The sequence below is a fragment of the Lithobates pipiens genome, unplaced genomic scaffold (genome assembly GCF_037356315.1).
Source record: "Lithobates pipiens isolate NorthernLeopardFrog02 unplaced genomic scaffold, aLitPip1_a1.2 Scaffold_16, whole genome shotgun sequence".
In the NCBI taxonomy this organism is placed as follows: Eukaryota; Metazoa; Chordata; class Amphibia; order Anura; family Ranidae; genus Lithobates; species Lithobates pipiens.
The window spans coordinates 290,348,360-290,374,522 of NW_027507748.1; the positions used below are offsets into that span (position 1 = coordinate 290,348,360).

The following is a 26,163-nucleotide window of genomic DNA, read 5'->3' on the forward strand; positions in this document are numbered from 1 at the left end:
GAGAGAGAGTGGTCATCTAAGCTGAATAACTGTCAAACTAAAATGTATCAACTGTTAACCTGTTGGGGCACAGTGGAGATTGATGGTATACTTTTTTGGGGGATCTGCTGTTTAGTTTGCTGGGATTTGTTTGGCAGCCCCAGGCAGCCATCTTGTTTTGTAAATAAACCAGAAAAGCCTAAAGTAATCTAATTGACTAATGGAAATGAACAATATATCTCGTGGCACACAAAGAATGGTGTTTTCTTTTTGTGCTGTCAGTTATTCACTTGTGGACTGGACTGAAAATGTGGTTTGCTAGGCTTTGGGTGGATGCCATCTTGCAAGTGAAACAGCAAAGACTAAACTAATCTCAATAATTGACTGCCTAAAAAATGAAAACTTTTTATCTTGGTGCAGTAAGAATGGTGTAATTTATTTTAGGGCCCTGGTGGCCAGTCACAAATTTCTGTACTGGTAAAGATGAGATTTGGGAATTGGGTAGTCATCATCTCATGCATGTAAAAATTAACTGAGCTCCACCTAGTGGCTGAATGTTATTTACAACTGTAGACCCAAAGGAGCCACAGGGAGCATGCAGCTCCACCTGCTAGCGGCAACATTTGTTTTTATGTTGTGTGTATTACAACATCAATCCAGTGATGTCCTCCAGCACCGACCCATTCCTTGAACCATTCCCAAATCAGCGATCAAAAGCAAAATGTAATTCAGTGATGTTCTCCAGCAGCATTGCCCCAGTTGCCATGACAGTCAATGTAAAACCTCAATTCCAGAAAAATTGGGATGCTATGTAAAATTTGCATAAAAACAGAATGTAATGATTTGTAAATCGCATAAAACCCATATTTTATTCACAATGAAAAATTAAAAACATATTAAATATTTAAACCAAGAAAATATACAATATTAACCATTTCAGCCCTGGGAGGATTTACCCCCTTAATGTACAGGCCATTTTTTGCGATACGTTTTAACTGACAATTGCGCAGTCATGCAACGTTGTACCCAAACAAAATTGATGTCCTTTTTTTTTTCCACCACAAATGGAGCTTTCTTTTGCTGGTATTTGATCACCTCTGCGGTTTTTATTTTTTGCGCTATAAACAAAAAAAGGCAATTTTTTAAATATATCTTTTTTTTTTTACTTTTTGCTATATTCCCTGAAAAAATTTAAAACATTTTTTCATCGGTTTGGACCAATATGCATTCTTCTACATATTTTTGGTAAAAAAAAAAAAATCGCAATAAGCGTATTCTGATTGGTTTGCGCAAAAGTTTTAACATCTACAAATTAGGGGATAGATTTATGCCATTTTTTATTATTATTATTTTATTTTGTATTTATTTATTTTTACTATTAACCAGTTCCCGACTGGCGCACGCCGATATACATCTGCAGAATGGTACGGGCAGGCATATTGGTGTACAGGTACGTCCATTTTTAAATGCCGCCCTGCCATCGCGTGTGCGCCGCCGGGACCCCCGTGAGTCCGGTCCCGGGTACCGCGGACTCGATCGCAGCGAGGATACCCGCGATCCTCACACGGGGCGGCTGAACAAGGAGATGCCGTTGTAAACAGCATCTCCTCGTTCTGCCTAGCAACAAGTGACACTGATCTCTGCTCCATGTGATTGGAGCAGAGATCAGTGTTCACTAACACAAAGCCCAGCCCCCCACAGTTAGTAACACGCCCCTAGGAACACTTAACCCCTACACTGCCACCCCCTGGTTAACCCCTTCACTGCCAGTGTTATTTACACAGGAATCAATGCATTTGTATAGCATTGATTGCTGTATAAATGACAATGGACCCATAAATGTCCGACGTGTCCGCCACAATGTCGCAGTCACAATAAAAATCGCTGATCGCCACCATTACTAGTAAAAAAAATGTTTTTTATAAAAATGCCATAAAACTATCCCCTATTTTGTAAATGCTATAACTTTTGCGCAAACCAATCAATAATCTCTTATTGCGATTTTTATTTTTTAACCAAAAATATGTAGAAGAATATGTATCGGCCTAAACTGAGGGAAAAAAAAGTTTTTTTATATATATTTTTGGGGGATATTTATTATAACAAAAAGTAAAAAAATTATGCGTTTTTTTTTCAAAATTGTCGCTCTATTTTTGTTTATAGCGCAAAAAATAAAAACCGCAGGGGTGATCAAATACCACCAAAAGAAAGCTCTATTTGTGGGGGGGGAAAAAAGGACGTCAATTTTGTTTGGGAGCCACGTCGCATGACCGCCCAATTGTCAGTTAAAGCGACCAAGTGCCGAATCGCAAAAAGTGGTCTGGTCTTAAGCCAGCCCGGTCTGAAAGTGGTTAATGACAGAGATCAGCTTTTTTTTTTTTTTTTTTTTTTTTTTTTTTTTTTTTTAGTGTGTCCTAGGGAAGTGTTTAACTGTGGGGATAGTGGACTGACTGAGAGTAGAGAGAAATCGCCATTTCTGATCACTAGGAACAGACGATCTCTCTCCTCTGTCAGAACAAGGATATGCTTTGTTTACACTGGCAGATCCCCGTTTCAGCTCTCTGTGGAGCTATCGCGGGTGGCCAGTGGACATTGCGGGTGCCGACTATGGGCTCCGGTGATGCGCATGATATAGCAATTACACAGAACGCCATACCGGTACGGCGATTCGCACAATAGAGCCACCCTGCCGCAGTATGCAGTGCCTTGCAAAAGTATTCGCCCCCTTGGCTTTTTACATATTTAGTTACATTACAGCCTTTAGTTCAATGGTTTTTTTTAAATCTGAATTATATGTGATGGTTTAGAACACAATAGTCTGAGTTGGTGAAGTAAATTTAGAAAAATACATACATAAAACATTTTTTCAGAAATAAAAAGCTGATAATTGGCATGTGCGTATGTATTCACCCCATTTTTTATGAAGCCCATAAAAAGCTCTATGAAGCCCATAAAAAGCAACCAATTACCTTCAGAAGTTACATAATTAGTGAAATGATGTCCACCTGTGTGCAATTTACTGTAAGTGTCACATGATCTGTCATTACATATACACACCTTTTTAAAAGGCCCCAGAGGCTGCAACACCTAAGCAAGAGGCACCACTAACCAAACACTGCCATGAAGACCAAGGAACTCTCCAAACAAGTGGGGAACACTGTTTTTGAGAAGTACAAGTCAGGGTTAGGTTATAAAAAAAAAATATCCAAATTTTGATCCTAGGTGACTCCAAAATATATGGAGGAAGGTGCTCTGGTCTGATGAGACTAAAATTGAACTTTTTGGCCATCAAAGAAAACGCTATGTCTGGAACAAACCCAACACATCTCATCACCCAAAGAACACCATCATGGTGGTGGCAGTATCATGCTGTGGGGATGTTTTTCAGCAGTCAGGACTGGGAAACTGGTCAGAGTTGAGGGAAAAATGGATGGTGATAAATACAGGGATATTCTTGAGCAAAACCTGTACCATTCTGTGTGTGATTTGAGGCTGGGACATGGATTCACCTTCCAGCAGGACAATGACCCTAGACCCACTGCTAAAGCAACACTTGAGTGGTTTAAGGGGAAACCAGTATTGGAATGGCCTAGTCAAAGCCCAGACCTCAATCCAATAGAAAATATGTGGTCAGACTTAAAAATTGCTGTTCACAAGAGCAAACCATCCAACTTGAAGGAGCTGGAGCAGTTTTGCAAGGAGGAATGGGCAAAAGTCCCAGTGGTAAGATCTGGCAAGTTCATAGAGACTTATCCAAAGCGTCTTGGAGCTGTGATAGCCACAAAAGATGGCTCTACAAAGTATTGGCTTTAGGGGGGTGAATAGTTATGCACATTGACTTTTCTGTTATTTTGTCCTATTTGTTGTTTGCTTCACAATAATAATAATAAAAAAAAATCTTCAAAGTTGTGGGCATGTTCTGTAAGTTGACATAGGCACACAGCCTGTGATTTACAGCCTCAGCTCTGTTGCTGTGTGAAGGGAGATGTCCCTTCCCACCCTAGCTAGCTCTCACTGAGCTCTGCAGAGTGTAACTTCAGCTCCCCACCCCCTGCCTTCTAGAAGCTCAGACAAGCTGTGTAAAGTCTGGACTCGGCAGTATGACCGAGTAGTCTTGGAATCCCATATCCCTCAATGAACGAGAAAGAAACCACAGTCCAGTTTAATGGTACTTTATGTGTTGCCAATAGGTTGCTGTGCTCAAGTATCTTCTAAAAGACAGTCATCCACAAGTGGAAGAGTGAAAAGGGTCACTAAAAGAAAATGTAAAACTGCTTTACAAAGAAATTTGACCACCAGGGCCCTAAAATAAATTACAACATTCTTACTGCATCCCAAGATAAAAAAGTATCTGCTGACATCTGCCGCTCCATAGGGGAGACTGCAAGGTCTGATCAGATCCGCCTGAAAAACTGACAGGTGGACCTGATCGAACAGCCTGTGTGAAAGGGGCTTTAAGACCGGGTTCACACTGGTACGACATGAAAGGGGCCTTAAGGCCAGGTTCACACTGGTACGACATGACAGTCGTACAACTGTGGATCCAACTTTGGCCTGCCAGTTGCAGCCCGACTTCGATGATCGGGGACCCGACTTTGATCCCTGACAATGCAGGCACTTTGTGTATGGTATGAATCTTTAGGGGAAACTCCACACCAAATTTGAAAAAAAAAGTAGAGAACCATGTCCATTCATTACTGGTTGTGAAGCTGAAAAATTATTGTTTTTTTCCGCTATATGACCTATTCTGTATTGAAGTTTGGTGCATGCTTCTCCCCCTATGGGATGCTGACTATATTGCTTTTGTGTGCTAGTTTCTAAGTGTAAGAGACATCCGCTGTTACGATTTAACTTTTTGTTACGGCTCTTTGGAGCTGCTGTGTAATTTTTTGGAAAAAACAAAAACTCAATAAAAATATAATTTTTTTTTTTTTTTTTATTCTGTTTATTGGTTTCAAGGTAAAGCCTACAAACATTGGATGTGTCAACTGGACACATCCCATTGGCCACACGGCCGAATCCTATCTAACAAAAACAACCTAACTAGGCCATCACCCCCCCCCCCCCCACAGCTCGACCCGGCATCCTGCACATCCTGTATCCCTTCCTTCTTATATAAGTGATGTCTGAATCAAACAGTGATACTTAAAACTACTTAGCGGAGAAATTCCACTACATTACCTTCCTGGGTATCAGGGCCTCCAACCAGGTACACTCCTATCTCAATAAAAATATCTTTAAAAAAAAAAGTGCATGTGCAGGATGCAGGCACAGTGAGAAGAGAAGGAGAAGGGTGACTTGCAGGCAGACAATGCCATTTAATTAGGATAGTAAATTGCTGAATTTGATATACACAGTGAGAATTGATGCAAATTATATGGTGGGTACTCTGGTGGTAGAACAATTGGCGCAGAGAGGCTGAAACAATTAACCTTTTTTACGTTTTTGAAAGGATTCCTGACCACTTGTAAAGCTGTAGATTTCTGCATATTATTTTTATATGCATTCTTTTTATTTTGACAGGAACAAAATATTCTGGCATCCTTTATGGATGTAATCATTTTTTTTTTTAACCTGAAGTCAGTCTGGATTTTATGATTTAAATAGAATGATGGATGATGTAGATGATTTAAATTTGCCTGCCTTGCAGTCTGCCACTGACCCAGAACAAGTATGCAACGCGTAAAGTCATCTGTTTATCAGCAGATTTGTAGGGCTGCAACTAACGATTATTTTCATAATCGATTAGTTGGTCGATTTATTGTTTCGATTAATCGGTTAATAACCTTTAAAAAAAAAATGGGTCAAATTGATGTTCATTTTCAACCACAGTGATGGGAACATTTGGAAATAATAGAAAACTTCTTAGTCAAAGGAATTTTCAGACCATGTATGTGGTTTTCGTTCAGAAATTACATTCATTTTAAAAACAGAATGTTAACCGGTTACCGACCAGCGCACGCCGATGTACGTCGGCAGAATGGCACGGGCAGGCATATTGGCGTACAGGTACGTCCAATCTTCAATGCCGCCCTGCCATCGGGAGCGCGCCGCCGCGATCGTCTCACGAGACGGCTGAATGGAGAAGTGCCGTTGTAAACAGCATTTCTCCATTTTGCCTAGCAACTAGTGACGCTGATCTCTGCTCCATGTGATTGGAGCAGAGATCAGTGTTCACTAAATGAAAGCCCAGCCCCCCACAGTTAGTAACACACCCCTAGTAACACTTAACCCCTACACTGCCACCCCCGGTTAACCCCTTCACTGCCAGTGTCATTTACACAGGAATCACTGCATTTATATAGCAGTGATTGCTGTATAACTGACAATGGTCCCAAAAATGTGTCAAAAATGTCTGATGTGTCCGCCACAATGTCACAGTCACAATAAAAATCGCTGATCACCGCCATAACTAGTAAAGAAAAAAAAAATATTAATAAAAATGCCATAAAACTATCCCTATTTTGTAAACACTAACTTTTGCGCAAGCCAATCAATTATCGCTTATTGCGATTTTTTTTTTTTTTTTTAATATGTAGAATACATATCGGCCTAAACTGAGGGAAAAAAAATGTTTTTTTATATATTTTTGGGGGATATTTATTATAACAAAAAGTAAAAAATAATGTGTTTTTTTTCAAAATTGTCGCTCTATTTTTGTTTATAGCGCAAAAAATAAAAACCGCAGAGGTGATCAAATGCCACCAAAAGAAAGCTCTATTCGTGGGGAAAAAAAAGACGTCAATTTTGTTTGGGAGCCACGTCGCATGACCGTGCAATTGTCAGTTAAAGCGACGCAGTGCCGAATCGCAAAAAGTGACCTGGTCTTTGACCAGCAAAATGGTCTGGTCTGTAAGTGGTTAAAAACAAGTGAAAATTTCAAACAAAATTCTTTCATTCAACGAATGTACAAAGATTTTTCGTCTGAATATTCTCATCTGAAAACTGATTGGTGTGGCCAACATAAGGCTCGGTGCACACTTATGCAGTTTGCTTTTGATCTGTTTCTGCAGTGCTTTTTGCTGTACGTTTTGATTTTTGCACACGTGATTTTACTGCAATTTGCATTTTTGACATTTTTTTGAGCAGATTAAAAAACACTAATTACTGCAAAAATGAATTACATGCTTTTCTGCAGCTTCCCCATTGAAGTATATTGATCCAATAAAGCACCATTTTGCGTTAAAAGTCCCTGACCCTTTCAGATGTGAGCGTGTCCCATAGTAAACCATGTAAATGAACTGTAGTGCGTTTCTGCAAAAAGCACCAATAAACACATAGATGTGAACCAGGTCTAAGATGTTTAGTAACATAATGGGTTAAAAAAACTAAAATGAGCCATTTTATAGTAGAAAAAAAGCAGATAATCACTACTGTAAGGGGTTCATTTTTTTTTTTTTACTGTAGAACAGTGAAAGTAATATTTACAGTTGAGATTTGCTCTTTTTGTACTATAAAGGGCTCATTTTAGTTTTTTAACCCCATTATGTTACTGGCCGATTAATCGATTATGAAATTAATTGATTACTATTTTCATAATCGATTAGTTGTCGATTAATCGATTAGTTGTTTCAGCCCTACAGATTTGATATTTATACTGGGGAGGTAGGTTGGCTGAGCTGTAGGCAAATAAGTGGCCGGCTGTGTGCTTTAAGACATGTATCCCTTCAGGCTCTGAAGTACATAGGTATTTGATCTTTAGCTGTACAGTAAGTCCCCTACCGTTCCATTCCGGGAACTTGTTCGTAAGCCCAACTCGTTTGTAAGTTCAACAAAAATCAGTGCTTGCAGACAAAGGCTCCAAGAACTTATCAGTGTGTTCTGGCGGAGGGTGCCCCCCCTGCTGCACCAACATTGCTTGTGTCGGTACAGCGACCTGTCCGTGTTTTTTTTTTTTTTTCATTCAGCCCACTGGGTTGAACAAAAACTGTGCAAACACATGTTCGCAATCTGGAAGGTTCGTATGTAGGGGACTTACTTTGTAGAGCCCTTACATCACAATACTGGTAGCATCTCTGATATGCAAATATATTAAAGTTGAAAAGGTTTCAGTTGGTGTTCTCTGTGATGAAAATAAAAGTTCCTTTTCTTCTTTTAATGCTATAATGCATAGTTTTATATTTACTGTGTGTTTGCATAAGAGAGTAGTTTATAAAAAAAGAATCCAATCATCCCATCATCCCAGTATGCAGTTTAGTACGTCCCTATAAAAATAACTCTTTAGAATCAGTCTTTGGAGAAACAAATATATTTTATGGTTCAAAAATGACAGGGTTATGAAGCTACGCTGTGAAGCCGAGTTTATTAGGCAACAGTACGTAAAATATTATCGTGACACACCCATTAATAGTGCAGAATATAGGATCCAAAGGTCTGTGTAAAGCATTTGAGCAGGGCGGTTACCTTTTCAATAGTTGCTTGTATAATGCAGAAGATAAGGGTGTGTTAAAATGTCATTCTACAAGAAGGAAATTAAGTTTGCAAGGATTTTATATGCTTTCAATTCCTTTAATATAAAAAGTCAATAATCTATTGTAACAGATTGATTTTATTTAGAAATGTGTTCAAAGAAAATATTTGCATTGATGGCAAATTTCAATTGCTTCCTAGGCCATTTTTTTTTACCCATGTATAAAAAGGTAGGAAACCCATGTCCGTACAAATTGGGTTTAACAGGACATAGAGGCCTATTTAAGTCCAGATACTGCTACTGAAAGGGCAATGCAGTGTTTGCTTTACTATGTTGTAACTGGGCTCTCCTGTCTGCACTTTATTTAACCCAACCTACTAAATGGACTTGTTTTAGAATCGTGAAGCAAGTAATGCAGAAAGCACACAGCTGGGCTTTATAAAGATTTCCGTTTTTTTTGTTTTGTTTTTTATTTCTTTAAAAAGTAAGAGTGTCCGCAATAAGGCCATGTTATTGTTTTATAAATCGACCACATAGTGTATAATGGAACATTTAGTTAATGGTTTCTTATGTCTTTTATATAAGATGAAAAGCTACAGTAACTACATATTAGAGCTGCACGATTCTGGCTAAAATGAGAATTAATTTTTTTGCTTAGAAGATAGATCACGATTCTTGCAGCGTAACATCATCATTCACATTAAAACGAGGAAAAAAATGGGTTAACTTTACTATTTCATTTTTTTTTTTATTCATCGAAGTGTATTTTTTCCCCAAAAATTGCGTTTGAAAGACCACTGGACAAATACAGTGTCATAAAATATTGCAGCAATTGACATTTTATTCCCTAGGGTCTCTGCTAAAATATATATAATGTTTGGGGTTCCAAGTAATTTTCTAGCAAAAAATATTGATTTTAACTTAAACAAGTGTCAGAAAAAGATTTAGACTTGAAGTTGTTAAACTTCCTGCATTTACATTTTGTTAAATTCCAGGCAGTCTGCCAAGTTTTTTTTCTTTACACACAGAAGTTTATCCCTTTGATCTAAGAAGGAAGAGTTAGTTACAATGCTTCATTTTAAAAACTTGGCGGACTGCCCAGATGTTTTCTTTTGACAGCTGAGTGAGCAGATAAGTCTCTCCACTTTACGAAAGAATTGGTAAAGTCTGCAATAGAGATCGTAAATACTGTAACTATTGACTTTGAATAAATGAACACTTATCTGTTCAGGAATCCAGCGTTGTCCTCACCCAGGCCAGTTCTTCCCCAGTCTTAGAGACCTGTGACATGCTCCAGGAGGTTGTGACCAGTGGGATTGCTTAGGCCAGGGGTGCCTAACTATTGGCCCATAGGCCACGTGGCCCTCAGAGCCCACTGATGTGGCCCTCGACCTCAAACTAGGAAAGCAATTGAACAGAGTCAGCAAGCCCAAATTGCAATCAACAGGCCATCCCAGAGCATCAGACTGCATCCAGCCTCCATTTTCGCACCAGCTCCTGTCCCAGTTGGACTGACAAGTGCACTTCCCCTGGCTCCTTTGTAGCAGCGCCCCCCACCATCCCAACCATTGGTGTAATGGAAGGGGTTGCAATGGTGACCCAGTCCCATGCCACTCGGCGCTGCAGCAAAGGTTTTTGGCACAATTTTATCACAGAAACCCACACATTGTACATTATATAGTACTGTAGTAGAGTGGGTTATAGGATTTTACAAGCATTTTAGACTAGGGCTTATTTTTGGGGTAGGGCTTATATTTCAGCCCTCCTGGAAAAAAACAGTAGGTCTTATTTTTGGGGGAATCACAGTATATATATATACAAAAAGGAGGAGAGAAAATACAAGTTGTAATGCTTTTAATTATTACTCATCACCCTACTGGAGCCAGGTGATATGTAGGCTTTCTGTAACTTTCTCGACACAAGTACGTTTCATGGGTCAGAGCCCAGTTCTTCAGGAGTAAAACTACAGCAAAGCTCTAAAATAAAAAGTATGTAATTATTTAAACAAATGAAGCCTAAAAGTTTCTCTGAAACATAGCTAACCATCTGACTCACCAGGGCAGTGAAAGCAGCACAGTGTCTTAGTGGTTTAATACTTCTGCCTTGCAGCACTAGAGTCCTCCATTTGAATCTCAACCAGGACACTACCTGTATGGAATTTGCATGTTCTCCTCTTCTTGCATTGTTTTTTTTCCCCCAAGTACTCTGGTTTCCTTATACACTCCAAAGCCATGTTAGTAGGTTAATCGGCTCCTATGTAAATTGGCCCTAGTAGGTGTATGAATGAATTTGAGACAGGGACCTTAGAGTGTATGCTCCCCAAGGGCATGGACTGATGTGAATGTACTACATGTAAAGTACTGTGAAATTGTTAACTAATGTGGTGTTGGACTGCCATTGGCATCCAAGATGGCCTGAATTCTCCTGGGAATCGAAAAATGAGTCGAAAAATGAGTCTTGGATGGTGGATGGTGGATAATGGACTCTGATACCACTCACGCAAAAATCGTTCCACTTCTCGCAGAGATGCCAGAGGTGGAAAATGAGCCCTACCCTTTCTCTCCAAAATGGACCATAGTGGCTCTATGATATTGAGGTCCAGTGACTGTGGTGCCAAGGGAAGGTGCAAGACTTCATCTGCATGCTCATCATACTATGTTTTGAACATTTTACCGCAAACTGGATATGCTGTTACAACCTTTGATACTGTACCTCACGACGCTGCAAATTGGCAACTTCAGTCACAGAGGCAAGAGTTAACCAGGCACCAAGAATTTGGAGCTCAGTAAGCTTCATGTTACTAGCAGCGCACGTAGTGAATGACGAAAGTGAGGCTTCCCACCTGTTAGCTAGGTGACTCCTCACACAGCAGAAGCGAAAGAACATTGCATCGCTTCTGCTTTCACCCTGAAACAATGTCATTGCTTTCACACCTGCAAATCATGTAGTTTCCAAATTTGTGTCCAATCCCTGTATATATTGTGTTAAAGCCCAGCTCCAAACGTATTTTACTTTGGAGGGAGGATTTGAAGCTGTTATGTTTTATTGCCGATGGAAGCATTGCACCGATACCGGTACTAAGCATTTGCTTGAGTACTTGTACTCCTGCAAATGCTCTGATACTAACCCTGATACCTTCAGACTCAGTTTACATATGTGCGGGCCTGTTTGCAGTGCAATTTCAAAGCTGTTATGGTGTGATTTCATTTAGCCTTTCAGCTGCGAATTTCAGTGTATGAGATTTAGAAATCGCATCTGAACCGGCCTAAAATAATGCATGACTGTCCACGCAGTGAACGGGCTGTAAGAATTTACTGACAACGCACATTGAAACTGATGTCTCTGCAAGTGAAATCTGTTCAGTTTTCCTATTGGTTTTCAGTGTATGGTGTGAACGAGCCCCAAAAAAACTGTCCCATGACACTAAAAATAGATATCAGTAATTGGCATCGGTGAGTACTTTGTAAAAAGTATTGGTACTGGTACTCTGTCTTAAAAAAATCTGGTATTGATGCATCTCTAGCCATTGGTACCCCTGTTGGGACAGTAAGTGATAAGAAATATCTTCAACAGGGACACAGAGACGTTTGTTGGAAAACAAATAAAAAAAAAACATAACCCATTGGAATCCAATGCGTCTGGCGCCCTGCATATAAATTAGGGGCCAGGCGCATGGATTAGGGGGATGGCACCACTGCTTCCCGTATGCACGGGCAGCCACTAGTCTCATGTAATAGGTCTCAAGATGGCTGTCTCCTGAAGCATGTCAATGGTCTCCAACAACTCCTGTAGCATATTCAGTCTCTGGCAGTTTCCTACAGCATCTCCACGGTCTCTGAACATCTCTTGTATTATGCACAATCATTCTCGTTTATTATGTCTATAGTCCATGGCCATTTCTTGTATCATGCCCATAGTCTTTTTACAACATATTCTGTTGTGTGTCTATGGTCTCTGACACTGAATATTCACTTTTCACAATTTTATGTGTGGCCCTTTGGCCTCATGTGCATCCTCCAACATGACCAAAGTTGACACCACTGGTCTAAAACAAGGGAATTAGTACTGTTCCAGGTGAGTCCATACTTGTCCCCAACTCGCATGCAAGTGCACATCCACCTCATCAATACAGAGATAATGGCAATGCAATGAGAGAATATATGTATACACTTTTATATTGGGATAATTACATACATGTACCCTATTTTAACACTATAAAAGGCAACATATGCTGCATATTTGCAGTCATTTATTCTCTAGTAGAATTACAATACGTTGCCTTTGCATTACTTCATGCTATACAGTATGAGACATCAGAGCCCTGCCCCCTGCTTGCTGGAGCTGAGTAAAAGACTTTGATCTGTGTGTTTTAGAAGGCTGTAGAGAAGAGAGGGCAGCAGATAAACAGGTACAACTTTTGTAGGAGGTTTGAGGCCAGTCACTTCCATGTTTGTTACCTGGGTGAATGATGTCATAAACCATGGTCTGGGGACAATTACTCTGAAAAATCATTATACTACATATGTGCATCGTCTGTGTGATGTAATTTGACATTTCCAATCAAACATTTAAATTGTGTCTTTGCTTAAAAACTACGCACATATTAAATGCTGCATACATTACCATACGACTTTTTTTTAAGTACAAGTTTTGTGAGTATTTTAACAGCTGTCTGTCTCTGTCTGTAATCTGAATGTGGAAAAAAATGGTTATTAAAAGCACATCCAGTCTGGTCTTTCTTTTCAAGCTGCTATAAAAGATCTAGCCCCATATTTTTATTACTTGCACCAGTGGTCATACAGTAAAAAAAGCACAATAGATCTACTATATAAACCTAAAGTACATGTAATCCCATTTACTAAAATTGCATATAAGCTTTATTGTAATTTAAAAGTCATTATATATATATATATATATATATATATATATATAAATTTATTTAATATATAATTTTTTTTATAATTTATTGAAATCCTTTAAATGATGCTGACATCATCATTTAAACAATCCTGACATGAAGGTCCTTGTTAACTCCCCTGACGGTATTCCTGAGTCTGGCTCGGGGTGGAATTTTTATACTAAAAGCGGTAACCCCGAGCCAGACTCGGGACCGCATCGCTGGATCCAGGAGGATTTTTACTTACCTTCTCCCCTGGATCCAGCGTTGTCTCCCCACTGTACGAGCGAGCCGTGTCTCGCTCAATCTATCACATCGCCGATATCCGTGCCCTGCGAGCGTTGCGACGCACGGGGACGGAGATCGGCGCCAAATTCAAAAAGTAAAACACATAGTATACATGCAGTATAATGTAATCTTACAGATTACATTGCTGTATGTAATAATTTCACATCCCCTTTGGCCCTAGTGGTCTGCCCAGTGTCCTGCATGCAGTTTTATATAATAAAAACTGTTCTTTATGCCTGGAAACTGGAGATTGTCCATAGCAACCAAAACTGTCACTTTACATCAAAAATGGTTTTAGACCAGCTAGAAAACAGTGATAATAAATTGGAATCACTCGCAGAATTGAGCGATAGCGATTTGTGGGGAGATCCGTCATCAAATACTGAAAAGTAATGACAGTGACAATTCTGCAACTGAGCAAATTTCAGTGTTTTTGATTTGATTACATTATTGAATAATTTTTATTATTGTTATATTATTATTTGGTACAATTATTTATAATTATTATATTATTATTTTATGATTTCATTTTTCAAACTTTATTATACCCGGGATGTCTGCTAGACTCTGGTTTGGACAGATTTAAGAGAGTTATTCCTAAGAATTACAGGACTACAATATAAAGCGCCAAATTTTCATGCAAAATAATGGTACCGCTTTTAGCACCTAAAATCCGAAATAATCATACTGCCAGGGAGGTTAAGGCTTGTTCGGGCTGTTTCTGTTTCCCAATTTTGCTTCTGTGTTGTTGCTCTTTAACACCATAATTTTGCTATAGGCCGGGCGGGGGGTTTCATTGTTGTGACTGGGCATCATATGACGCTCTTCACAACATGCTGCTCGTGCGTGTCCCTGGGGGCACAAACCATGGCAATCAGTGGTGCGTTGTGTCACTTGGACACACCACATTGCCGATCATGCTAAAGAGCCTATGACGTAGGCTCTTTACCATGTAATCAGCTGTGTCCAATCACAGCCTATCACAGTGTAAATAGGAAGTGCCAGTTATCTGCATTCCTCTATTCATGCTGACAGGACATGAGTAGTGGAAAGCCGATAACCAGCTCTCCTGACGGAGGCCTGCGCTGATAATCAGTGCATTGATTATCAGTGCAGTCCCACCAGTGATGCATATCTGGGATGCCGGTCAGTGCCTTCTCATCAGTGTCCGTCAGTGCAGCCTCATCAGCGAACATCAGTGAAAGAGAACAATTAAATTTTGACAACATTTTGTAACAAATTAAATTTTTTAAATTTTTGGTCTTTTTTCAATTGTTTAGCAAAAAATAAAAATAGAGCAGTGGTGATTAAATACCAGCAACAGAGAGACTCCATCTGTCTCAAAAAATGATAAAAGTTTTTTTGTTTGGGTACAACATTGCATGACCACGCAATTGTCATTCCAAGTGTGACAGCGCATCTTGGGCATGTTGCCCAGTATTGAAGTCATAAACATGGTTTTCTAATAGAGACAGCAAATGGCCTTTCTAGGGCCTGGTTCACACCTATGCATTTTTTTTATGCATTTTCAGTTTTGCAGAAACGCGCTACAGTCCATTTAACATGGTTTCCTACGGATCACGTTCACATCTGAATTTTATGAAAAGGGCCAGGGACTTTTTTCTAGGTATGTTTCCATAGACTTTAATGCATCAAAAACATGTATTGAAAAATACAAAATGCATCTGAAATATGCAAACTGCAACCTGCATAGGTGTGAACCAGGCCTTAATGGCAAGTGCTTATTATACACAGTAGTTTAGCAAACAATATTTCATTTATTTGGGGTTTACATCTCCTTTAAATAAAAAAAAAAAATCAATGTTGGTGCCACCCGTCAGATTTAAACTTTGGAAATTAGCAAGTCTTTAAATCTGACAGGCGTCACCAAAGATGTTTTTTTTATTTAAAATAGGTGAAACCTTAACTAAATTAAATATTTTTTGCTAAAATAGTGTGTATAATAAAATAAGGCCCCATCTTGTATAACAAAAGTCTGATTTCACTTTTAATTTGTGTGGTGTAGTAAGCAAACTTCTGAAGGTAAAGTCAAATTTACACAGACTTTCTGCATATTATAAAATCATCCCATTGTTGATTGACTGGAACTTTTTTATACTGCCTGAATTCAACCAATAGAAATAAAATATAAAATCCTAGCAAATGGAAAGCAGGCAAGAAGGAAACTGAAGTAAACATGGTAAATTAGGTTTTTGCACTGGATTTTCACAGCTTCTGACTGGGGGTTGCTAGTGCATACTTTCCAATGGTTTAAAATCAGAAAAAGGGACAGATTTCAGCATAAATAAAGTAAGTAGATGTATGACGCACCTCTGCCATGTCTCCACCCACACAAATCCTGAAGAATTCATATACAAAAAGTGATTGACTAAACAGTTTTGCTAGAGAGCTGTGACCTGGGAAAAGGACCAGTACGACAGAGCTTACAATAACCTTGATGCACATCTACCGTTAGATAGAATACAAGTGGAATGGCATGGATTTTTATGTTAGGAGTATGTAATAAAGCATCTGTTTTGGATCACAGACACTTTCCTCTTTTTGAGGACCAAGGCAAACCAGTATAAATCAAATGCAGCGCTTCAATACTTTAATAATACCAGCTGCTTTTAAAATCATCAAATATCATTTGCTATTGAATCTGTTCTAAGATTTGATTTAAATGCATCAAATTTTTCTATATATTGTGGTCTGTATTTCATATAGAAACACTATATATTTTGTAATGTAAAATATAATTTTTTCCAGGCACAGCATAAAGACAGATTCATTGAAGAGCGTTATGGCAAATACAATATCAGTGATCCCTTGCTGGCCTTGCAGCGGGATTATGAGACCCTCAAGGAGGACAACCATGGACAGAGGCCCCCTGTGTGTTCCAACCCCTTGTTCATTTTAAAGGAAGTCATGAAGCAATGCAAGGCCATGCAGGAGAGGATGTTGGCGCAGCTAGCTGCTGCTGAGAGCAGACATAGAAAGGTGAGGGTTTTATTTGTGATGCTTTATGTTTGGGTAGTCCTGACATTGCTTGGAGACTTTGATAATCTGGGGATAGTATGCAAGTTTGTGCCAGAATCCACTGCATGTTGATCAATATTAAAAAGAAAATATATGTTGGAGTATTATGTATGCCTAACTAAGGTAGACTAAATGACAAAAAAACTAAATTTCCCTCTGAGTACTGATTCAGAGTCTGACAATCTATCTTTGGCTGCTTTGTCAGTCAGAAAGAATCTCAGGCATTTTGTCATCTCACCTATCTTCTGGCATTAGTAGATTTGCTGTGTGGTAATCGAAACAGAAATCTTATTTATATAAATATATTACAGTATGTGTATGTATGTGTGTGTATGTGTGTGTGTGTATATATGTATGTATGTGTGTGTATATATATAATATTATATACACACACACACACAGATATATATAGATATTATATCTGTTTGTGTGTATGTGTATATCTCTATCATATATATATATATAATCTCACAAAAGTGAGTACACCCCTCACCTTTTTGGAAATATTTTATTATAACTTTTCATTTGAGAACACTGAAGAAATTGCACTTTGCTACAATGTAAAGTAGTGAGTGTACAGCTTGTATATAGCTGTACACGATCGGACTTTCCGATGGGAAATATCGGATGTCAGGCTGTGCACACATGCTAGGAAGCAGAAGCGGTCGGTCTTGTAAACTAGCGTTTCTAATGGAGAATTAACATTCCTGATGTGGCATATTATGAAATCTCCAAATGCAGCGCACAATTCTCTTCTTCTTTAACCTCCCTGGCGGTAATCCCGAGTCTGGCTCGCATTGCTGGATACAGGGAGGACACGGAGAAGTTACTTACCTTGTCCCCTGGATCCAGCGATGTCCTCCGTGCTGTGCGATCGAGTTGTCCTCCGCTCGATTCACACAGTGCCGAATGCCACTGAGCTCCGTTCCCTGCGACGTTACGGCGCACAGGAGAGGAGATCGGCGCCAAATTCTAAAAAGTAAAAGTACACAAAACACACACAGTACTCTAATCTTACAGATTACAGTACTGTATAAAAAAAAATACACACCCCCTTTGTCCCTAGTGGTCTATGCAGCATGCACTTTTATATTATAAATACTGTTTTTTCTGCCTGGAATTTGGAGATTGTCCATAGCAACCAAAAAGTGTCCCCTTTTCAGTGTTTTAGGATTTGATTACATTATTGAATAATTTTTATTATTTATTATATTATAAACTTTATCATGCCCAGGATGTTTGCTAGACTCTGGTTTGAACAGATTTAAGTGAGTTATTCCTAAGAATTACAGGACTACAATATAAAACGCCAAATTTCCATGCACAATAATTGTACCGCTTTCAGCACCTAAAACCAGAATGAATCATACCGCCAGGGAGGTTAATGGGATAATAATGAAGCTGCTTTGCTGGTGATACTGATGGAGTTATTGCAAACAAATTTTGCTTTTTTTATCGTGACATCAAAAATAATATTATTATTAATTTTTTATTTGTGCAAGTTACCACAACACCATTATTCCATAGTTTTTAAGATCAAAGATACAACTGTGTTGGTGTCCCTTGTCAATTTTAAATTGTATTTTTTTAAATGTAACTGCCTACTCCCAAACTGTCATTTGAAGTAAAACACGTAGACAAGTATTATTCTCCACAATTTTTTTTATTGTGCATTAAAAAAAAAAATAGACCAAAAAGTGCATTCTATGCATCCAAAAATATAGAAAATATACCAAATCAAATCCTTATTCAACCAAAAAAATTATGTCAAAGCAATAACTCCAAGGCCAATAATAAATAACACGTCATCTCCTCCGATTCCGCAACATGTCTGGTTGACGAACGGCCTTTCAGAAACAAACTGAGAAGCACAAAATGAAAAGTGTGTACTGAAAAGTGCTACATGAAAAACGCAAAAAGAAAAGCATGAATCAACACTCACCAAATTTCTACTAACGAAATTAGCAGAAGGAGCTCAAAAGGTGGCGCTAAAGAGCTAAAAAAAACTGTAGTATGTCACTACATTTGTACTTGTTGGCCAACATTTGTGTGACCATGTGCATGCAAGACAAGTTGAGCCAACGCCCTTCGGACAAAATTCACGGTTTTGTTGTTGGAAAGTCCCATCGTGTGTACAAGGCAATAAAGTGTAAATTTGCTGTCCCTCAAAATAACTCAACACACAGCCATTAATATCTAAACCGCTGGCAACAAAAGTGAGTACACCCCTAAGTGAAAATGTCCAAATTGGGACCAATTAGCCATTTTCTCTCCCAGTGTCATGTGACTCGTTAGGCCCCTTTCACACTTGTTTGAATTGGGACTGCAGAGTCGTTCCCCATGATTTCCAATGATTAAAAAAAAAACAATATATGTGCGACTTGACGTCATGCCATTTACCAAAAACCTTATAATATGAGATCAAAACTAAACACTTTCAGTTGTATCCAATTAGACATGCCCTTGCACTAGATAGTTGAGTGTAAATCTAAAGAAAATGTACAGAAAATAGTAAGATAATTGTATAATGTGTGGCCAGCCTTAGTGTTACAAGGTCTCAGGTGTGAATGGGGAGCAGGTGTGTTAAATTTGGAGTTATCGCTCTCACTCTCTCTCTTACTGGTCACTGGAAGTTCAACATGGCACCTCATGGTAAAGAACTCTGTGAGGTGCAGGGCAGTATTGCAACATAATGACCCCAAACACACCTCCAAGATGACCACTGCCTTGCTAAAGAAGCTGAGGATAAAAGTGATGGTGTGGCCAAGCATTTCTCCAGACCTAAACCCTATTGAGCTTCTGTGGGGCATCCTCAAAAGGAAGGTGGAAGAGTGCAAGGTCTCTAACATTCATCAGCTCTGTGATGTTGTCATGGAGAAGTGGAAGAGGACTCCATTGGCAATCTGTGAAGCTCTGGTGAACTCCATGCCCAAGAGGGTTAAGTAACTGCTGGAAAATAATGGCGGCCACACAAAATATTTGGACATTTTTCCTTAGGCATGTACTCGCTTTTGTTGCCAGCGGTTTAGACATTAATGGCTGCGTGAGTTATTTTAAGGAGATCTACACTGTTATACAAGCTGTACACTCAATACATTACATTGTAGCAAAGTGTCATTTCTTTAGTGTTGTCACATGAAAAGATATTATAAAATATTTACAAAAATGTGAGGGGTGTACTCACTTTTGTGAGATACTGTATATACAGTGGATATAAAAAGTCTACACATCCCAGTTAAAATGTCAAGTTTCTGTGATGTAAAAAAATGAGACAAACAAATCTTTTCATGACTTTTTTCACCTTTTATTGTGACCTATAAACTGTACAACAAACTGAAATCTTTTAGGTGGTGGGAAGTAAAAATAAAAAAAACAATAATATTATTGCGTACGTGTGCATACCCTTAAACTAATACTTTGTTGATGCACCTTTTGGTTTCATTACAGCACTCAGTCGTTTTGGGTAAGAGTCTATCAGCATGGCATATCTTGACTTGGCAATAGTTGCCCACTATTCTTTGCAAAAACAAATCTGTCAGATTACGAGGTCATCTCCTGTGCACAGCCCTCTTCAGATCACCCCACAGATTTTCAATCAGATTCAGGTCTGAGCTCTGGCTGGGCCATTCGAAAGCTTGAATCTTTTTCTGGTGAATTAATTCCTTTGTTCATTTGGATGTATGCTTTGGGTTGTTATTATGCTAAAAGATGAAGTTCCTCTTAATGTTCAGCTTTGGAGCAGAAGTCTGAAGGTTTTGTGCCTATATTAACTGGTATTAGGAACCTCTACCTTGACTAAGACCCCTGTTCCAGCTGAAGAAAAACAGCTCCAAAACATGATGCTGCCATCATCATGCTTCACTGTGGGTAGCTTTTGGTGATGCGCAGTGTTATTTTTGCGACAAACATATCTTTTAGAATTATGGCCAAAAAGTTCAACCTTGGCTTCATCAGACCATAACACATTTTCCAACATGCTTTTAGGAGACTTCAGATGTGTTTTTGCTAAATTTAGCCAGGCTTGGATGTTTTTCTTGGTAAGAAAAGGCTTCCGCCTGCCACTCTACCCCTTAGCCCAGACACATGAAGAATACGGGAGATTGTTGTCACATGTACCACACAGCCAGTACTTGCCAGATATTCCTGTAGCTCCTTTAATGTTTCTGTAGGCCTCTTGGCAGCCTCCCTGACCAGTTTTCTTCTTGTCTTTTCATCAATTTTGGAGGTAATGTCACTGTTGTCATATTTTCTCCTTCATCATGACTGTTTTCACTGTGTTCCATGGTATATTTAATGCCTTGGAAATTCTTTTGTACCCTTCTCCTGACTGATCCCTTGTTACAATGAAATCCCTCTGATGCTTTGGAAGCTCTCTGCTGACCATGGCTTTTGCTGTAGGATGCGACTAAGAAAATGTTGGACACAACCTACGATACCAGCTGAACTTTATTTGGGGTTAATCAGTGGCACTTTAAATGATGGCAGATGTGTGCTGAGGCCCATTTAACATGAGTTTGAATGTGATTGCTTAATTCTGAGCACAGCTACATCCCCGCTTATGCAACCACATTATTTCAGTTTTTTTTATTCCCAACCCCCCAGCCTAAAATATTCCTGTTTTGTTTTTCAATTTAGTTGTACAGTTTATAGATCACTATAAAGGTGGAAAAAGTTCTGAAATTGCCTATCTTTGTTTAATTGTTTTTACATCACAAAAACCTGCCATTTTAACATGGGTGTGTGTTTATATTCACTGTGTGTGTGTGTGTATTGGATATGATATTCATATGCAATTCTGTTGCATTTCATTTCATATGTCTCACTTAGAGTAGATTTTCACCCTCAAAAACATTGTCCCTCCTCTCTACCCACCCCAATATTATATATATATATATATATATATATATATATATATATATATATATATAATATTTTTAGAGATTATTGTCCTTAACATTTTGCTAATCTTACTTTATCAGTACTGCTTGGACCTTGGAAGAAAGGAAAATAACTTAAAAGTTGAAGATGTTACTATTAGTGCAGTTTAAAAAAAGCATAAAGAACAGTACTCCACTTTTTACTAAGTAATAACTTCTAGGCCAATCTGGTAGTATTTTGAGATTTTTATTTATAGTGCTAGACAACTTGAATACACTTGCATGAGGAGAATCTTCTCAAAAACAATAATACATTTTTTTAGTTAAAAATAACAAACACGTCATACCTGCTCTGTGCAATGGATTTGCACAGAGCAGCCGAGATCCTCCTCTTCGGCGCTCCTGGCCCCTTCTTCCTGTTGAGTGCCCCCGCAGCAAGCAGCTTGCTATGGGTCAGCCAAGCTGCAGCTCCCTGTGTCCCTTCAGACATGGAGCTGGGGCCCGGCCTCCCCTTTGGCTGGCTGGCTGACTAACTTTGACAGTCTCAGCCAATGGGAAAGGGAGTCTTGGGCAGCCGAGACCCTCCTACAACATTGCTGGATCTAGATGGGGCTCAGGTAAGTATTAGGAGGGCTGCTGCACACAGAAGGCTTTTTATCTTAATGCATTAAGATACAAAATAACTTCTGCCTTTACAACCCCTTTAAGATATGAACCTGGTAAGCCTGCCCACAGGTCGCTATTGTTTTGGAAAGATGAACACAGTCCTATACCATATACTTGGTGTGTTAAGCATTGCGGTGTTTCTAAAAATATGCTTATTTTTCTGTGTGTGAAAATGTGCTGAAATATGCCAAATATTCCAGGTCTCTTAAACCCTGCAATAATATAATTTAAGATGTTAATCCTAAAAGTTTTTGTGGTAGAGCATCAAATACAGTGATGCAATTAAATGGTCTAGGACCCTGTAACAAATAGAGCAGTTGCCTCATCTGACGTTTTAGATGAAAGGAACAAAAGCTGTATATCGTATGACGTAGCACACTATTCCTCTGTGTAGTGTTACAGATTGTAGTCTTTGCTACTAGAGCTCCCTCTGGTGTTTTAAGCTTATTTTATTGCATGCACATACATAATACGCATTTAAAAAATGTATGCATAATTGTCTACATTTTCCATTATTTTGACTGTTTATAGTAATGTTATGATGATTTAAATTTTCTTTAATGCAGCAAAGTGTACATTTTATTTAATTTAAAAAGCAAGTATTGAAACAAAAATGTATAAAATAACTAGACCTTACAGACCCTAATGTTCCAACAATTTGCATTTAAAAAATAAAGGTTTTTGTTGCATATGTTTGCAAATATATATAATGCCACACTAAAGCTCCTCTACGTAGTGTGCTCTTTTATTCTAATCTAACAGAACTTCCAACTTGGGACATGAATAACAATAAATACATTGAGAACAGGTATGCCTTGGAGATAAATATAAAGGGGAATAGTCGCGGTAGATGGAAAAATATCAAATTCCCTAAACAAAATCACAAATGTGTAAAAGGGGAGATGTCCTGAATACACGTTAAATAGATAAAAGTAATGTCACTCTAAATATTAGACAACAATATAATTGAGAAAAGTGTCCATGTAAATTCCTAAAGTGCAAATTAATATAGTGAAAAAAAATCTTTAAGTGCAGCAAAGTCCACAGATAATGTGAAAATACCTAAACTAGATAAAATAAATCATAAAGTGTAAAACCCACATACAGTGCCTTGCGAAAGTATTCGGCCCCCTTGAACTTTTCAACCTTTTGCCACATTTCAGGCTTCAAACATAAAGATATAAAATTTTAATTTTTTTGTGAAGAATCACCAACAAGCAGGACACAATTGTGAAGTGGAACGAAATCTATTGGATATTTTAAACTTTTTTAGCAAATAAAAAACTGAAAAGTGGTGCGTGCAAAACCAAGCCTCCTTCCCTTCTGGCGGCCATATTAGTGAAAACTGAACCAACCCTTGTTTTCACTAATAACTAATGGGGAATTGTTTATGCAACCCAAACTCCTCCTTATCGCCCTCTCCCCCTCCACATCCAGCCAATAGTATCAGACCCCGTTCTGAATAAACAGCCTAAATGGGAAGGAAGCCTGGGCATTACAATACTATGTTTGTTCATATAAAAAGGAAGCATATTAGTATGTACACAAATTCTATCTCATTAAACCTCAAAGCTGATCCTCCTCCAGGTATAGCAATGAAAAAGGTAGTGGTACAGCGCATATTGCTAATACAAATGTCAAAAATAATAAAAACCTGTATTTAATTTAGTATAATGAATCAAGTAAACTAAATGTATTCAGGTCGTATAGGATCGTAAATCGCATCAGGGTAAACCCCAATGAATATGAGCAGGAAAAAAAGGGGCACTAAAAAGCAATCAAAGGTGTGACCCATACTGGTACAGAATAGAATACAAAATATTCAGCCAATATGTTTCACATCTCACGAGTTATGAGTCATCGATAAAGGCATTCATTTCGATATCAGCGTTCAACCCCAACGGTTTAAGACATTTAACTCTGTAGATCCAGTTCATTTCAAGTTTAGAAATAGCTCTTCTCTTAGGGCCACCTCTCCAGTGGGGCTTGAGCCTATCTATACCCAAAAATGATGTACCTCTAGGGTAACTCTTGTTATGCACCTCCAAATAATGTCTAGATATGGAGTGACCTCTTAAGCCCCTCCTTATATTGCCTATGTGTTCATTTAATCTAACTTGAAGTGGCCATACAGTGCGTCAACAGTGTTAGGCCCTATACAAGTCTGTCAGACAAAATTCCAAAGTACAAACACACATGCTCGGAAGCAGAAGCGGTCAATCTTGTAAACTAGCGTTCATAATGGAAAACTAACATTCGTGACATGGCAAATTATGAAATCTCCAAATGCAGCACACAATTCTCTTCTTTAATGGAATAATAATGAAGCTGCTTTGCTGGTGATACTGACAAAGTTATTGCGAACAAATTTTCAAAGGCTTTTTTTTTTTTTCTAGTGATATCAAGAATAATATTTTTGTTTTTTCATTTGTGCAAGTTGCCACAACACCATTATTCTGTAGTTTATAAGATCAAATATACAACTATGTTGGTGTCCCTTGTCAGTTGTATATTGTATTTCTTTAAATGTAACAGCTTACTCCCAAACTGTCATTTGAAGTAAAACACATAGCCAAGTATTATTCTCCACAATTTTTTTATTGTGCATTAAAAAAAAAAAATAGACATGCTATCTGCCAATAGAACTTAACCAAAAAGGCATTCTATGCATCAAAAATATAGAAAATATACCAAATCAAATCATTATTCAACCAAAAAAAAAAAAATCTAAGAAATAACTCCAAGGCCGATAATAAATAACGTGTTATCTCCTCTGATTCCGCAACATGTCTGGTTGATGAACGGCCGTTATGAAACGATCTGAAAAGCGCAAACTGAAAAGCGCTAAATGAAAAATGTGAAAAGAAAAGCGTGAATCAACGCTCCCAAACTTCTACTAACATGAAATTAGCCGTAGGAGCCCAAAGGGTGGCGCTAAAGAGCTGAAAAACCACGTAGTACGTCACTACGTTCGTAAGTGTTGGCCAACATTTGTGTGACCGTGTGTATGCAAGACAAGTTTGAGCCAACACCCTTCGGGCAAAATTCCATGGTTTTGTTGTCGGAAAGTCCGATCATGTGTACAGGGCTTAAGCCTATATTTGTGCATTCATACTAATAACTTCCACACCTGTTGGTTTTTCTAGTGGCTTTGCCCACCCTTCAGTTGGACTGCTTTTGGATATCCCATGTTAGACTATTCAGCAATCAGGTGCCCCTCAATAGACAATAAAGAAAATAAGATTGTCACTGTGAAATGTTTATCCTGGAGCTCATTAAGTGGCACATGACCCACCTCTTTGGGGGTAATTCATCTACACTGGAGCAGCAAAAATCTGGAGCAGTTGTACATGGCAACAAATCAGCTTATATCTTCAGCTTGTTTAATTAAGCTTTGAAAACAAAAGATAGGAGCTGATTGGTTGCAGCGTGCAGCTGCTCCAGTATTAAAAATTCCCTTCTCTGTGTTTTTGGGCTTATGTACTGCCCACTCACAAAACTGTGGCATGATGGATGGAGGCAGGATTATATAGATGCTGTCCTAAATGGTTTTTGTTTTGCCAATGTCCAAAAATTTGAAGCTTAACTCCTATGTAATGGCTACTGCAATCTTGTGTTCCTTAATGGACAACAACAAAATTATTTACAAAAGTACAAAAACTAAAATGTGTATGTAGTTTTTTTTGTGTGTTCAAAGAAAATTGAAAAACATTAACAGTTCTGGCCATGACGATTTATGTATCCATGGTGGGTGGGAGAATTAGGAACCTCATCTATACATTACATAAATTAATGATTGACCTAATTTGGTGAGCTACACGCATTCCTATACCATCTATATTATGTTGTATAGGTCATCCTGGACTTGGAAGAAGAAAGGAGACGACATGCTCAAGATGCTGCTGATGGAGATGATGTCACATACATGCTAGAGAAAGAGCGGGAGAGGCTGGCTCAGCAGGTGAAAGTACCTTTGTAAAATTTTAGTGATCTGCTTCATGCCAGGT

The 26,163-nt window shown here is 38.5% G+C and overlaps 1 protein-coding gene across 2 annotated transcripts in view; it reads left to right on the plus strand.

The window, feature by feature from the left end:
• CTTNBP2NL (CTTNBP2 N-terminal like) overlaps window positions 1-26,163 on the plus strand; it is a 136,904-nt gene that overhangs the window by 90,478 nt on the left and 20,263 nt on the right. For both annotated transcript variants that reach the window (XM_077481538.1, XM_077481537.1), the window contains exons 3-4: window positions 16,344-16,574; window positions 26,010-26,117. In XM_077481538.1, coding sequence (XP_077337664.1) covers window positions 16,344-16,574; window positions 26,010-26,117 — 339 coding nt within the window. The remainder of the gene's footprint in view (window positions 1-16,343; window positions 16,575-26,009; window positions 26,118-26,163) is intronic.